This window comes from Gymnoscopelus microlampas, assembly GCF_963454915.1.
Source record: "Gymnoscopelus microlampas genome assembly, chromosome: 14".
Classification (NCBI taxonomy): Eukaryota; Metazoa; Chordata; class Actinopteri; order Myctophiformes; family Myctophidae; genus Gymnoscopelus; species Gymnoscopelus microlampas.
In genome coordinates this window covers 37,144,767-37,161,228 of record NC_139951.1, presented here as the reverse complement: position 1 = coordinate 37,161,228, position 16,462 = coordinate 37,144,767, and the positions used below count along the sequence as shown (strand labels likewise).

Below are 16,462 nucleotides of genomic sequence, written 5' to 3'. Positions count from 1 at the left end.
CTCTGGGGTAGAGTGGCCAGAACTCCCAGTTCGATCCCGGGCTCCCCTAGAGTTAGTGTCGAAGTGTCCTTGACCAAGATGCTGAACCCCTAATTGCTCCCGATGAGCAGGTTGGTGCCTTGCATGGTTTCCTCCGCCATCGGTGTATGAATGTGTGTGTGTGTGTGTGTGTGTGTGTGTGTGTGAATGGGTGAATGTAATGCCCAATCTATGTAAAGCGCTTTGGATAAAAGCACTATATAACTGCACCATTTATATATAAATGCACCATTTACCAGATGCGTTCCCGGATTGAATGGATTAAGTATAGAGCTGAGCGAGAGGATACCTGACATTCATTATGATTGACCTTTGAAGATATTGACAGCTCATTACAGTATGTCTTAGCTTTTAGCCTACTGGGGGGTTGTGAAAAGATATGTCAATTCATCCTGGAGCGGTAATCATAATTCTAAACTCTGCCATACAACGCATTTAGTAATGCCTTCTTATTAGTATTATCAGTGGTGGAAAAAGTATACTCGCATTTCTCACTGAAGTAAAAGTATCAGTGCTGCAATGTAGAAATACTCAAGTAAAAGTCCGGAAGTAAAAATTAACTTGAGTAAAAGTACAAAAGTATTGGCATCAAAATGTAACTTAAAGTACCAAAAGTAGAGAGTACTCATTATGCAGAATGTCCCATTTCACAAGTTTTCAAATGTATGAAATGTATACAAATCTTTTGAAAATAGCAGATCTACAAGCTCACAATGTGTCGCATCGCAACTTATTGTGAGCTTGTAGATCGGCGATTTTCAAAAGGCTGAAATGTATAGGGCTGAAGCGGTTGATGCATGTTTTGTAATTGTATAAAATCTACAAAGTAACTAAAGTTTTCAAATAATTGCAGTGGAGTACAAAGTACAATATTTGTGTGTGTGTGAGATTGTGAAGCAGGGCATTGTTGAAAGAGAGTATTCATGCTCAGCGAACCTCTCTTCGGTAAATAAAGGGTAATAATAATAATAATTATCTGACCTTTCTCTCTCACCCAGGAGTAGATGCAGGAAAAGACCAGCACCATCGCAACTAACTCAGCTGGCCTTGGTCTCAACATCCACAGAGGGAAGAGCAAAGTCCTGAGAGTCGACTCTGCCAGCACTTCATCCATCATGCTGGAAGGACGAAGCACTGAAGGAGGTTGATGAGTTCACCTACCTTGGCAATGGCAGCATTGTCAACAAGAGGCAGATGTGAGAGTCAGGATTGGCAAGGCCAGGGTAGCTAACCTCCTGCTAAAAAACATCTGGAGCACGAAATACCTGGCCATCACAACAAAGATCAGGATCTTTAACACCAATGTGAAGTCAGTCCTACTCTATGGTGCTGCTGAGACATGGAGTACCACTGTAAACACCACAAACAACATCATTCAGAAGTCATTCATCAGCACCTGTCTGCGACGAATCCTCCAGATCCGCTGGCCTAACACCATCAGCAACACAGAACTGTGGCACCGCACCAACCAAAAACCAGCAGAGGAAGAGATCCTCAAGCGGCGTTGGAGATGGATATTGGCCATACTCTCCATACACCAGCCTCAAACACCACAAGACAGTCCCTCAAGTGGAACCCACAAAGGGAAAAGAAAAAGAGGTCGGCCACGGAACACCCGGGGCGCAGAGACTTGAAGGCAGATGCCAAGCAAATGGGCCACACTTGGGGACAGCTGGAGGTGTTGGCTCAGGACCGAGATGCTTGGAGAACTCTGGTAGACGGCCGAAGCCCAGAAGGGGTAATAGGCGTAAGTAAGTAATAATAATAATAATCCTACTATAAATGCGTGAAATAGAGATTTCTGTCCGTCCGTGCGTGTACCTGTACTACAGTATCTTGAGAACCCAACGACTCAAGGGAGTGCCATGCCCAGCTCGAGTCGGTCGGATATATAGGCGTAGGTGGGCCATACATTTCCAACTTGCATCATTCCCGAGTAGGTCTAGTACAGTAGTAGTAGTAGTAATAATAATAATAATAAAATGTCTTCAGACACTTAATGTACAGGATAGCATTTATTACCATATGTTACCTTGCTGGCTGCTATAGTCATACAATAGATTGTATTTAGCTGTTATTACAGAAATGCTGTCTGCTACTGTATGTGTGCTAATGGAAGGCAGCTGTTTCAAAGGTTTTCCTTACTCAACTTGAAAGTCACTTTCAAGTCACTTTCAAGTTGCATATGTTCCATGTTCTCTTGCACAGGGGGCCATATTGGCAGAATTCCTTGAAGCGCACTTGGAGCGTGAGTGGCATGATAATTCACTAATATTGTGTGAGGATGAATCCATGCTACATACATGCTCCTCCAACTAACTGTATACATTATCTCTCCAGCTGGCTTATCTTTATCAGTGTGAGGGCTGTCCTCTAGCACAGTGGTTTTCAACCCTTTTCATATCAAGATCCATTATTTATTTGGCATTTGAGCCACAGACCCCCGTTTGATGAGATTTAGACTCTCAGACCCCAAAACTGTTATAGTTGGATATGATTTTGTCCACAATTCCATGCTGTATTGATGTTGGTGCCATATGAGAGATGACAGGCAAACGTTGATCAAAATAACAATTCTTTAATTAGGTAATGCAGATGTTTAACAATAATTTAACTAAAATGAAACCAAATGGACCCGTAAGGGTCCATTTGGTTTCATTTTACACTCTCAAGGTTTCATTTTACACTCTCAAGGTTTAAATATCTATATAAAGGGTCCATTTGGTTATCAACTCTCCATCATTTAGCTGGGGACCACCTGGAACCCCCTCAAGGACCACTGGTGGTCCTCGGACCGCTGGTTGAGAACCACTGCTCTAGAGAGGAAACCTGCGTAAATCTTTTGCTGCCTCGTGGTAAAAGCAGAATTGGGAACGTAAGGAACAGAAATAGTCAAACGAAAATAGCCGATCCACAAGCTCACAACGTGTTGCATAGATCTGCTTTTTTTGCCAAATATTGGCCTATTTTTGCCGAATGTTCGTCTGTAATGACATGCCCAGAATAGTAGATAGATAGATTGATATATAGATAGATAGACTTTTATTAGCGGGGGAAATTCAGGCACCAGAGGCAGCACGGCAGTCAAGGTACAGATATAGAGGGAGAGGAGTACTGTGGGATACAGTCATAGGAAGAATAAACATCACAAGTTTCAGAATCCCGCCCTAGGCCAGGTGCGCGCACACACACACACACACACACACACACACACACACACACACACACACACACACACACACACACACACACACACACACACACACACACACACACACACACACACACACACACACGGTCAGGAAATAAGGACACTAGGGGGGGGTTAAGTATAGAGCCGAGCAGGAGGATCATTCTGATTGCCTGAGACCTTTCAAATACAATGACAGCTCATTAGTCTTTTCATGTAAAGGGTACTTTTTCGAAGGGGTTTCGCTGTTGTCGGGCAGAAACCTCTTATCTCCATATTCCAACGTTTTGTGATTTTTCGTAAATGAATGTGCCCTACTTGATCATACCACAGCTTCACACTAAAGCATCAAAAGTAGCTTCGCGCCGCGTTTAGAGCTTGTAGATCGTCTACTTTTGAGTCCTGAAAAGTAACAGTTTTGGACATACTGTATAATGGGGTTTCCACCCTACAGAAACGATATGCAACTGGAAAGTCACTTTCTTGCTTTTGTTCCATGTTCTCTTACAGAGAGGATTAGATTGGCTAGAAGTCCTTGAAGTCCACTTGGCAAATAAGTATGACAATTCACTTTATATTGTGTGATGATGAATCCATGCGATATTGCAACTAAATGTAATTTATATTCCAGTTTGTGTTTGTGGGGTCAGTATTATAAAATCGATAAATGCTGTCTATTAAAGAAAAAGATGGGTGATGCAAGCTACTGCAAGCGGTCCAGCTAGCTGTACATTATCTCCACCTGGCTTATCTCTATCGGTGTGAGGGCTGTCCTCTAGGGAGAAAACTGGCGTCATCTTTCGCTGCCTCATGGTCACATTTCAGGGTTCTGACCAATGAGGCAGAAATTGCCAGAAATCTGTGGAATGCCCTCGGTTACTTCAACCCCTGCGTTGTGTGTGTGTGTGTGTGTGTGTGTGTGTGTGTGTGTGTGTGTGTGTGTGTGTGTGTGTGTGTGTGTGTGTGTGTGTGTGTGTGTGTGTGTGTGTGTGTGTGTGTGTGTGTGTGTGTGTGTGTGTGTGTGTGTATGCAAATGCACGGGGCAGTGTGGCCGGACGAACTATGATAAAAGCATGCTGATTGTTAATATGGCTTGCGTCAATTATGTTTGCACAAGGCCAGACTGGGAACACAAATCAGGCCAGGAATGTAAATGACAATGTCACATGCATGTCTGTCCAAACAAAAATAATAAAAATAATAATAATAATAAAGTCTAGCCCAAATAAAAATAATAATAATAATAATAAAGTCTAGCCAAAGCACAGTCCATATATGAAATTAATACAAAATATAACATTTTGAGAAATTGCAAAGTGTGGGTTGCCCCAACTTAAGTCTTGGTTTGCAGCCGTCAAAATAGCCCCCAGGGCAATTGAGCACTTTTATGATTTATAGTTCACCTTTTCACATTTGTGGCACCCCTAATGGTTAGAGGTGATAGCTCTTTTGGAAGTGTGCTCTATTGAGGCCCCTCAGAATGCGATTCAAATTTGGGGTTGATTGGACATTGAGCTATATGGCGTTTCGTTTAAAAGAGGCCGCACCCATACATTCTGGAGGCTCGTTGCATAACTGCAGTTCCAGTTTTCAGAAGGTGGCATACCCGTTTCCTGTTCCAGTTCCATTTTCCCATAGCTTTGCTTCATTTGATTGGCTCAGCAGTAGATTTGGACTGGAAACACGTGTGACAGTGTCATGTGTGTTTCCAGTTTAAAGTAAGAAAGTAATTAAGTGTTTACAATTCAAATCTGCCGCTCCCACACCAATCGAATAAAATTATGGGAAAATGAACTGGAACAGGAAACAGGTGTGCCATCTTCTGAAAACTGGAAGTACAGTTATGTGCAGAGCCGACACGCACAAGTGTACACACACACACACACACACACACACACACACACACACACACACACACTGGGGGGGGGGGGGGGGCGCACTAACATAATCTCAGATGATGAATATAGATCAAACACGCTTTTCCTGGGTGTCTCATTAATTTTGTTCTTGTTCTAGTGCGATGGAATTTCCATCAAACGTTAAGAAAGTTTGATGGAACCTATATGCCGTTTTAATTACATCACATCTGCACATTATGCGTAAAAACCAGAGTGTTCACTTTCAAATACCATCTCCTTCTTCATCCCGTCATCTGTTTTCTTTTATGTCAGCGGCTCTCAAAAGTGTGGTCCGTGGACCCCCCAGGGGTCCTTGAGGGCGTTCCAGGGGGTCCCCAGCTAGATGATTGATAGTTAAGAACCAAATGGACCCTTGAAGGACTGTAACTCTGACAGTGTACATTAGAGGAACGAAATGGACCCCTTGCAAGACTGTAACTCTGTACAAAAGGAACCAAACGGACCCTTACAAACTCTGATTGTGTACAAATGGAACCAAATGGACCCTTGCAGGACTGTAACTCTGAGAGTGTACAAATGGAACCAAATGGACCCTTACAGGACTGTAACTCTATAAGAGTGTACAATAGGAGCCAAGTGGACCCTTACAGGACTAACTCTGATAGTGTACAAATGGAACCAAATGGACCCTTGCAAGACTGTAACTCTGAGAATGTACACATGGAACCAAATGGACCCTTACACGACTGTAACTCTGATAGTGTAAAAATGGAACCAAATGGACCCTTGCAGGACTGTAACTCTGACAGCGTACAAATGGAACCAAATGGATCCGTAAATGGGTCCATTTGGTTCCATTTGTACGCTGTCAGAAGTTATGGGAGTCCATGGCATAATGAATATCAAACTGTGGTGTCCTTGACACTATAAAAAAAAAAGGTTTGACAACCACTGTTTTATGTGATGCTTTATACAAGCGTGGCCCTGAAGGGGAAAGAATTCAGAATAGATGGTATCTTTTCCGCTGGCTCTTATCTTTAGCTCGTCCTTCACAGGCCCTTTATAAAGCCCAGCGCTGCCGCTCTGAGAGGCTGCTGTTCGTGTGCCGAGACAGACACCATGCTGCCTGCTGTTGTGAAGCTCTGCTGTGGAATAGCCTACCCACACCTGAGGAGCATGACAGGTAAAGCACTACATGCATGTAGAAACTTGTACTCCACTACATCTCAGAGGCAAATATTGCCTGTTTTTAGGCTACTCCACTGCAAGTATTTTAGTTGCAAGTTACTTTGCAGATTTAGATTATTAATACAAAACATGCATTAATAATAATAATAATTGTAATAATAATAATGATAATAGTTAACCACTTAAGCCCTGTTCGGGGCTTCGGCTATTCGAGAATAGCCGATGTACAAGCTCACAACACGTCGCAATGAGACGCATTGTGAGCTTATAGATTGACTATATTTTTAAAAAGTGGGGCAAAATGTTACTGTTACTGTCTATTTTGATGCCAATACTTTTGTACTTTTACTCAAGTCAAATTATTAATGCAATACTTTTATTTAAAGCTGCATTTTGTAACTTTCCTGTTCTGCCCCGGGTCTCTTGCCCAAGTGCTGAAGTATTTACCACTGAGCTAATAGAGCCTGCCTGCTGGCTCTGGGGAGAAATTGAATATTAACCATCAGGTCAAAATCTTTTTCAAAACAGAAACAGGGTCATGTCAAAGGTCGTGCTGTCTATTCTAGACATATACTGTAGGATCTAAAGGTCTCTATAGAAGAGCAGGGAGACTAAATACAACCAAACACCAATTGCATAACAATATATTGTATTAACATACTCTGCCATACAGAAAAAAATATACCGTTTTAAGTAAAACATCTGAGTACTTATTCCACCACTGATGATGACCTCTAATTTGGAGGCGGAAATTATCTCTCGTCCCATTTTGGAGTTATTGGACATCGTCGCTGTTGTGGCATATTTTATTTATAAATGAATAACCTACTTCATTTTACAAGTCGCACAAAAGTAGTGAAAACAGCAGATCTACGAGCTCACGGCATGTCGCATCGCGACGCGTTGTGAGCTTGTAGATCGGCTATTTTCACTATTTTTAAAAATGTTTTTAAAATAACATAACATAAAATGTTTTGGACATTCAAGGTTTCCACCCGACAGCGACGACATGTTGATATCAGGTATTTTTTGGTAAAGGGTGATTCATTAAAAGGTGACTCATCATTCGTGGCTCATTTGAAGTCCTTTGTGGTTCACTCACACATGCAGGACTGCAGCGCACAGCCGTGGTTGTGATTGGCCAGGAGATATCGTCGCACAGGCACCCATGGGCCGCGCGCCTCCAGGTTCCAGCAGAGTGGATGGGTTACATGGGACTGCAACCTAGTTCAAACACTGCTGGTAAAATATATATATATATATATATTTTTTTGTATTGATTGATTGAATACTTTATTAGTCAGAAAAGTAAACTGCATGAGATACATGCAGTCAGACATAAAGGCTATTAGAACAACACAAAAATGTTGTGGGGACTTGTTTCCATAGTGGTCCTATGTTAACAGCTGTTCTCATAAGGTTTTAATTTCAAGGACCACCGGTTTGGTGTGCATTAAGGCCACAGACCCTCCATAACTCAGAGAGTGTGCACATGGAACCAAATGGACCCGTAAGGGTCCATTTGGTTCCATTTGTACACTCTCTGAGTTACAGAGAGAAAGTTACAGAACTTTAAGGGTACATTTGGTTCCTAACTATTCATAATTTAGCTGGGGACCCCCTGGAACCGCCCACAAAGACCTGGGGGTCTTTGAGAACCACTGTATTATCAACCCAGTCTCTGGTAGGTCTTATAATATATATTTTAATGAGTTTGATTGCTGAAGGATTGATATTGAATATATAAATGTTAATATATATGTTCTGATGCAGAAGCCATAAAAGAGGATGCATCGCCCGTTCCTCTGAAGGACAAAGAGCTGTTCTACGTGAACCAAGGCCAAGACGCAATGAGGAAAGCGCTGGATATCCTGAGCGATGACAGTGGATGGAAGACCGAAGTTGTGGAGGTAATTGTTTTGTGATTGATCACAGTGCTTGAAGGACGACTTCACCCCTTTTCAACCTATCTTCAGTGGTGTAAAGTGATTAAGTACATTTACTCAAGTACTCAAGTACTCAAGTACTCAATTGTACTTAAGTACAATTTTGAGGTACTTTTACTTTTACCGGAGTATTTCCAATTGTCTATACTTTTACTTTTACTCCACTACATCTCAGAGGCAAATATTGTACTTTTAATCCACTTCAATTGTTTGAAACACTTTGCATCGCAACGCGTTGTGAGCTTGTAGATCTACTATTTTCAAAAATGTTTTGTACTTTTACTTTTAGTACTTTTTGAATTCCGGACAACATTGCAGTATTTATACTTTTACTTAAGTAAAACATTTTCCACCACTGCATTTTTGCTACAAGCCAACCTCTGCTTTGTTTTGATCCTGTCTTTCAGGACAATGGCGATGTCATCTGTAGCAAAGTGATGCAAGGATCCAAAAAGGTGTTCCGGCTGGAAGGTGTGCTGGACGCCAGTCCAGAGGAGCTGTACGACGTCCTCTTCCTCAGAGTGGAGGACATGCACACATGGAACCCCAGCATCCATCGTATCAAAGTAAGAGACACTATAATCACATCAGAGTGGTGTAGCTACTGTGTATGACAGTGGTTCTCAAACTTGTTCATGTCAAGGACCCCCAAAATGATATGTATTTGGCCGCGGACCCTCATCTCAAAATATTTCGTTCCAGGGACCCCCTGCAGAAGCAAAGATTTGAGTTACAAATGTTTGCTTTAAAAATATATATATTCAAAGATTTTCAAGGTTTTAAAAAAATAGCCGATCTACAAGCTCATAGCGTGGCACTCGGCGCCGCGTTATGAGCTTGTATATTACTTGCTTGTATTATACTATTTTTGATCGATTAGCCAAAGTATAAGATAATGGTTAAAATCGAAAATGACAAATGCTTTCCCCGTCTTGGGTTAAATGTTCCCCTTTTCACATTTAGCCCCACTATAGCGAGAGCACACTATCTTCTTCTTTTTATCCCTCGATTTTGTAACCCTTTTTTTTGACTTGGTGCCAATTTGCTAAGTGATCCTGGGCACTACACTCCCCCCACCAGCCTAGGAAGGCCAGGGCCGAGCTCATGCCTCCTTCAATGCATGAGAGCCAACTGACCTTCTTGTCACCTGACAGGGGGGAGTTTCCCCGGTTGGACGTAGCACGCGAGAGCACACTATCGATGCCAGCGTCAGTCGGTTCAAACAGCTTTGATCTGCATTGCAAAGCAGTATTGCCTCTAGGCCTGGGGGCTGCTGGTGGGGCTTTTAGCACATCTTGCTATATCAATATTGTGTGTGTCAAGTTATTGATTTTGCTCGTTGCAGCCGTATAATAAGTAGTGCCACTTCAGGGGTTTTGCTTCAGTCCTGCTTCACCCTGTCAGGGTTTATCTCCCAATAATTACCGCCTGTGTTAGGACCCACACAAGGAGAGCCATGACCAAAAGGCAAAATAGAAACAATAGAATCTATTAACTATTGATTATTATGATGATTATTATTATTATTATTACAAATGTCTGAGTGGCCTGCTCTCTCTAACCCATTAAGATTTGAGGCCAGTTCTACAAATGCCTTCTAAATCAGTAAAATGTTTGTGTGAAGGACCCCCAACTTGATATGATATATTTCGCTGCAGACCCCCATCTGAAAATGCACAGATGCTTTCCCCTGTTTTAATGGGCTAGTTGAACCCAGATGGACATTGCTTCAAATTCCTAGTTTGGCTGGCTCTCAATCCACTCTACAACTAAATGATGCAACTCCCAACACGTGCAGATGCATAACAAAATGCCATACGACAGTATTGCTGCAGCTCAAATGATAGCCTCTCAGTTGCAGTGGTGTAAAGTAACTACTGTAAGTACTAAGTACTTTTACTCCGCCACATCACATTTACTCCACCACATCTCAGAGGCAAATATTATACTTTTACTCCACTACTAATTATTTGAAAACTTTAGTTACTATACTTTGTAGATTTCGATTATTATTACAAAACATACACTAACCACTTCAGCCCTATAAACATTTCGGCTATTTGAAAATAGCCGATCTTCAAGCTCCATGAGCTGGTAGATCTGCTATTTTCAAAAGATTGTTATACATTTGAAACCCAGAAATGGGACATTCTGCATAATGGGTACTTTCTACTTTTGGTACTTCAAGTACATTTTGATACCAATACTTTTGTACTTTTACGTAAAGTACATTTTGAATTCCAGACTTCTACTTGCAACAGAGTATCTATACATTGCAGCATTGATACTTTTCATTTTAGTACTTTTTCCACCCACAGCTCAGTTGACACTCGGCACTAATTGGGATCTGGCCTTTTCGGTTTTTCTTTGCAGGTCCTCAAGCACGTCGGGCCTGAGACCATTGTCACGCACGAGGTGTCCGCGGAGACGGCGGGCAATCTGATTGGTCAGAGGGACTTCTTGAGCGTCAGACACAGCTGCAAGCACAAATCCTGCATCTACCTCGGAGGAGCAGCGACGCAGCTGGAATCCTTCCCTCTTCAGAAAGGCTTTGTCCGGTGAGAAAATCTTCATGGCTTACCAGCTGCCTCTATATAATGCTGCTTTCACACTGGCAGATACAAAAAATACAAAGCTACAAAGCCTATACACCAGTGGTTCTCAAACTTTTTCATGTCAAGGACCCCCAAATTGACACTTATTAGCCCGCGGACCCCCATTTCAAAAGATATGCCAGGGACCGCCATAAGAGAAGATTTTTTACGGCTCTAGCAGTGATTCTCAACCATTTTAATTTCAAGGACCCCCAGTTTGACGTGCATTAGGGCTACAGACCCCCATTTAATGGCATTTCTATCACTTTTTATATTGTAAAATCTATGTCAATTTAACTCTGAGAGTGTACAAATGGACCCTTACGGGTCCATTTGGTGCCTAATCTATCATTTAGCTGGGGACCCCCTGGAACTCCCTCAAGGACCCCTGGGGGTCCCTGGACCCCACTTTGAGAACCAATGCTATACACGGCATATTTATAGCTTCGGTAAATGGTAAATTTATATAGCGCTTTTATCCAAATCGCTTTACATAGATTGTGCATTACATTCACCCATTCATACGCCATTGGCGGAGGAAACCATGCAAGGCATCAACCTGCTTATTGGGAGCAATTAGGGGTTCAGTGTCTTGCTCAAGGACACTTCGACACTAACTCTGGGAGAACCCGGGATCAAACTGGGAACCTCCCGGTTCCCATCCTGCCGTTCTACCGGCCACTCTACCCCTGAACCATTGCAAATTTGTATCTTTGTATCTGAAGTTGAAGCCATCTTTTGTAGCAGCTAAGAACGTCGGATGTATCTTTGTCATCTTCATGTCGCTGGCTTCCTTTCAAACAGAATGGTAATCTGTATCTTTGTAGTTGTGCCAGTGTGAACGCAGCATTAAAGGAGTAGTTCACCCAAAAAAGTACTTATTTTCTATCAATTACACACCCCATGAAGCCTTGAATTCATGGATTTTTGTTTTGTTTTCATCGCATTCCTAAACCAATAATTTGGTGACCGGCGGAGACTCAAATGCAGGTCAATTGCTGGGTCAGGCTGAAGGACCCCTATTTGATATAATGTTCTACCTCTGGGACCCCATCTACACTATTAAATCCTAACTCTGAGAGTGTGCAAATGGAACCAAATGGACCCTTAAAGGTCCATTTGGTTTCATTCGTACACTCTCAGAGTCACAGACCCATAGCTTTCCCCACAATAACAGAAAACAGAAAGGATCCTAGTATAGAGCCCTGAGGGGTTTTTCTGAGTGTTTAAGTGGTTCAGGTGAGGGTAAAACCATTAAATTGTGGGTCTTGAGGATTTAAACTGTTACATTATGACACACAAGCAAGTAAAGCTGTTGTGAAGCTATTCACACAAAGCACGTCTCTGGATACTATTCTCTCAGGGAACCTCCTCCGCCGCCTGAAGCTGTCTGACATTCATTCTCGTTTGTGCCATTTAGTCGCCACATTTGCATAAATAACTACACTATAAAATCCAGTGGTGTAGTACATTTACTCAAGTACTGTACTTAAGTACAATTTACTTGAGTATTTCAAATTTCCAATACTTTTACTTCTACTCCTACTACATCTCAGTGGCAAATATTGTACTTTTACTCCTCTACAATTATTTGAAAACTTAAGCTACTAGTTACTTTGTAGATTTTGATTAGTATTACAAAACATACAACAACTTTAGCCCTATATACATATATCATTTCGGCCATTTGAAAGCCGATCTACAAGCTCACAATGCGTCGCATAGCGACGCATTGTGAGCTTGTAGATCGGCTATTTTCAAAAGATTTTTTTATACATTTATACTGTACATTAGAAAACTTGTGAAACGGGACATTCTGCATAATGAGCACTTTCTACTTTTGGTACCAATACTTTTCACTTTTACTCAAGTAAATTCGAATTTCCGAACTTTTACTTGTAACAGAGTACTTCTACATTACAGTATTGATACTCTTACTTAAGTAAAAAATCTGAGCACTTTTTCCACCACTGATAAAATCCTAACTCTGAGAGAGTACGAATGGAACCAAATGGACCCTTAAGGGGTCCATTCGTAATCTCTCAGAGTTACAGACCCATAACTCCTCAAGGATCCCTGCAGGGTCCCCGGACCCCAATTTGAGAACCACACTGCTTCAAAAGGCGGCAGGCCAACAGATTTGTTGCTAATAGTAAGCAAGCCTTGCCGAGCCCTGAGGCCCATAGGTAAAAGTAAGGCCCAAAGTATTGGCATAAAAATGTACCAAAGTACCAAAAGTAGAAGGTAGTCATTGTGCAGAATGTCCCATTTCACAAGTTTTCAAATGTATAAAATGTATACAAATCATTTGAAAATAGCAGATCTACAAGATCTTGTGGATTGCCTATTTTCAAATGGCCGAGATGTATATAGGGCTGAAGTGGTTATAATGTATGTTTTGTAATAATAATCAAAAATCTACAAAGTAACTAGTAACTAAATTTTACAAATAATTATAAAAGAACTGAAAATTGTAAATACTCTGTAGTTACTGTAGTTAGTTACTTTAGACCACTGTGCGCATGACAGTCAGACAACATGCTCGTTTGCTTGTTAACAGAGCGGAGGACGGTCCCACATGCATCGTTATACAACCCGTGGCAGAGGATTCTGGGAGGAGTCGCATCACGTGGCTCCTCAACATGGATGTTAAGGTGGGTTTTATACTTCACACATTATTTTTTCATTGCCTGAACAGAACATAAAACACAAACGATTTTGAAAATGCTCATAACTTCTTCACGATATTTAGAAAATAGCAGATCTACCAGCTCACAACGCATCACAATGCGACACGTTGTGAGCTTGTAGAGCAGTGGTTCTCAACCATTTCAGGCCCCCACAAAATAATCATATTTGAACTGGGGACCCCCCCTTTTGGTTGACTCCATTCCACAGATAAATATTGTGAAAATAGTAGATCTACAACGCGAGGTGCTGTGAGCTTGTGGATCGGCTATTTTCAAAAGTTTTGTCTCTTTCATTTAAAATTGGACTATTTGGCCAATGTTTTATAGTTTGTTGATAACTTTTGTTGCAGTTATGGACTTTTTCTTTCTTTTCTTTCTTTTTTTTAGGTATTAAAAAGGTCTTAAAAGTCCTTAAATGGTCACTTCACTATCATCTGGGGACCCCCCCAAAATCATGTGGGGACCCCCCTGGGGGTCCTGACCCACAGGTTGAGAACCACTGTTGTAGAGTTTAAAAAAGGGCTCAAAGGAGTAGTCCACCCAAAAAATGACGTATTTTCTATTAATTACACACTCCATGAAGCCTTGAATTCATGGAGATTTATTTGTTTTTGTCGCGTTCCTGAGCCAATCATTTGATGACCGGGTCATTGGTCAGTAGGAGACTCAGCAGGAGACTCAATTGAGTCTCCAACCGGAGACTCCGCCGGTCATCAAATTATTGGCTTAGGTATGCGGAAAAAAACGAATTCAAGTCTTCATGGGGCGTGTAATTGATAGAAAATACGTCATTTTTGGGGTAAACTACTCCTTTGAGTGGTTCAGATGAGGTTAAAACAATTACGTTGTGGGAATTTACATAAGATATTAAGCTATGACATTATGGCACACAGCAAGTAAAGCTGTTGTGAAGCAAATTCATACAAAGCAAGTCGCTGGATACTATTCTATTAGGGACCTCCACATGAAAGGATTACTGGACTGCCTGAAGCTATCTGACATTCGTTCTTATTTTGCGCCATTATAGTCACCACATGTGCATAAATAAAGTTCCTGGTGTCTTCTCTTTCCCCCCTACATTTATATTTTATTACATTCTCTTTGAAGTACTGCGCAGTAAGACATACTACCTGCCGGATGCTGGCAGGCAAAAGCAAAAATACAATTCCATCCTTCACAGTAGGAGCTAATGAAGATGGGGCAGCAGTTTGTAGTCGTGGAGAATAATAGAATTTCATTTTTCTTCTTTGTTTTTTCTTTACCAATCTATTTGTTTCTCTCCACTTCCTCCTCACTTCCCATCTTCATCGCTCCTTACGCTTTTTTTGTATTTCCAAAGCAGCATTACAGTGTATTATTTATTTGTCACTCATCTCAGAATTAAAATCTTACTTTTTTATTACAACCCATTAAGACTGCGAAAACACACTTTAACTAAAAAGTTAAAACATTTTAAAATAGCAGATAGATATATACAAGCTCACAGCGCGTCACTTAGCTCATAGCACGTCAAGCTCATAGCGTGTCACTTTGTGCTGCGCTACGAGTTTGAAAATTAAAAATGTGTGCAAATCTTTGAATATATTATTATTTTAAAGCAAACATTTTTTAACTAAAATCTTTGCTTCTGGGGGTCCCTGGAACAATATATTTTGAGATGGGAGTCTGCGGCCAAGTACATATAATTGTGGGGGTCCTTGACATGACAAAGTTTGAGAACCACCGATGTAGCAACATAGGTTTTTCAGAAAACTGTTAGGATTTAGAAGACATTTTGTAGAATCGGCCTCAGGTCTTAATAGGTTAAAAGAACACACAGAAAACAAAAACAAAACAAATCAAAAGAAAGGGTGGAAAAAAAGAAGACTAAGGTTACTGGTGTCCAATAAAGAATTTTTTTTTTCCCAGGGTTGGCTGCCTAAATCCATTGTGAATCAGGCCTTGCCTCGAGCTCAGCTGGAATTCACCAGGCACCTACGAAGACACTTGACAGCACGAGCCACTCTGGGCTGATAGAGTCACACTCTCACAAAGGGAACACCAGGAGAGACACTGAGGATTTCGACCCGATTTATACTTTGTTGCACGCCGGAGTCGCGCAACGAAAATAGCCGATCTGCAAGCTCAGAACGCGCCGCCCGCTCTGAGCTTGTAGATCGGCTATTTTTGGTAGTGAGTATAAATCATGCTCGAGTCTATCTGCTTCACAGAAACGAGTGGCCTTTCATTGAGAGCCTACGGCTTGGTGTAGTTTCCCTGCAGTGAGAACAAGCCAGGGTGCATTGTCAGAGACTATAGCGCGTACACCCTCTCCTCTGCCTGTCTATACTGTACACAACCTGCCTCATAATAGGAATTATTATACTACTGAGCCACCCAGACCTCATTACCAAGCATTGCAAAACCTTGTCCTGTCAGTGGTATGCTTGCTATCGTTTATTGGAATATTATTAATGACATGAACTGTTGCCTTTGAAGATAAAACAAATGAAAAATAAACGACCGAAACATTGCATTTTTCTGTGGCTTCAATTCTTTTCCTGCCAGATATGCTGTTGGAATAACCATATTATTGTGTGTGCATTGGGTGTCACCGTGCTAATATCTAGTGTTCTGGACCATTCTACCGAATTGGTTGAAATTGCAGTCCCACAATGAAAAAACTATTTTAAAAAACAATTAAGTAGTCAGACCTTACATGTGTACTAATATCATCTTATGATCTATTTAATCACAATACATTAATTGAGATAGAACAAAATGTAATATATATAAAAAGTATACTTTATATGTTACTTCATATTGGGAGGTGGCTGTCCCAACCCCTAACTCCTAAATTTCAATTCATGAAAACAATATCTAAATGATTTTTGTCAATTTATTACATTTTGTTTTTAAATACATCATTTATATTTATCTTAAAGGGAAGTTGGAATATTAAGATTGATTTTGTGTA

The 16,462-nt window shown here is 41.1% G+C and overlaps 2 protein-coding genes across 2 annotated transcripts in view; both read left to right on the top strand.

The window, feature by feature from the left end:
• The window catches only part of polr3a (polymerase (RNA) III (DNA directed) polypeptide A), a 380,370-nt gene that overhangs the window by 94,315 nt on the left and 269,593 nt on the right, over positions 1-16,462 (top strand). The window lies entirely within an intron of this gene.
• On the top strand, positions 6,208-15,519 carry star2 (steroidogenic acute regulatory protein 2; the record flags this gene model as incomplete). Its single annotated transcript, XM_084078319.1, has 7 exons — positions 6,208-6,271; positions 7,387-7,518; positions 8,050-8,186; positions 8,630-8,788; positions 10,596-10,780; positions 13,377-13,470; positions 15,415-15,519. The coding sequence occupies 7 exons, from the start codon at positions 6,208-6,210 to the stop codon at positions 15,517-15,519; spliced, it is 876 nt and encodes a 291-aa protein (XP_083934445.1).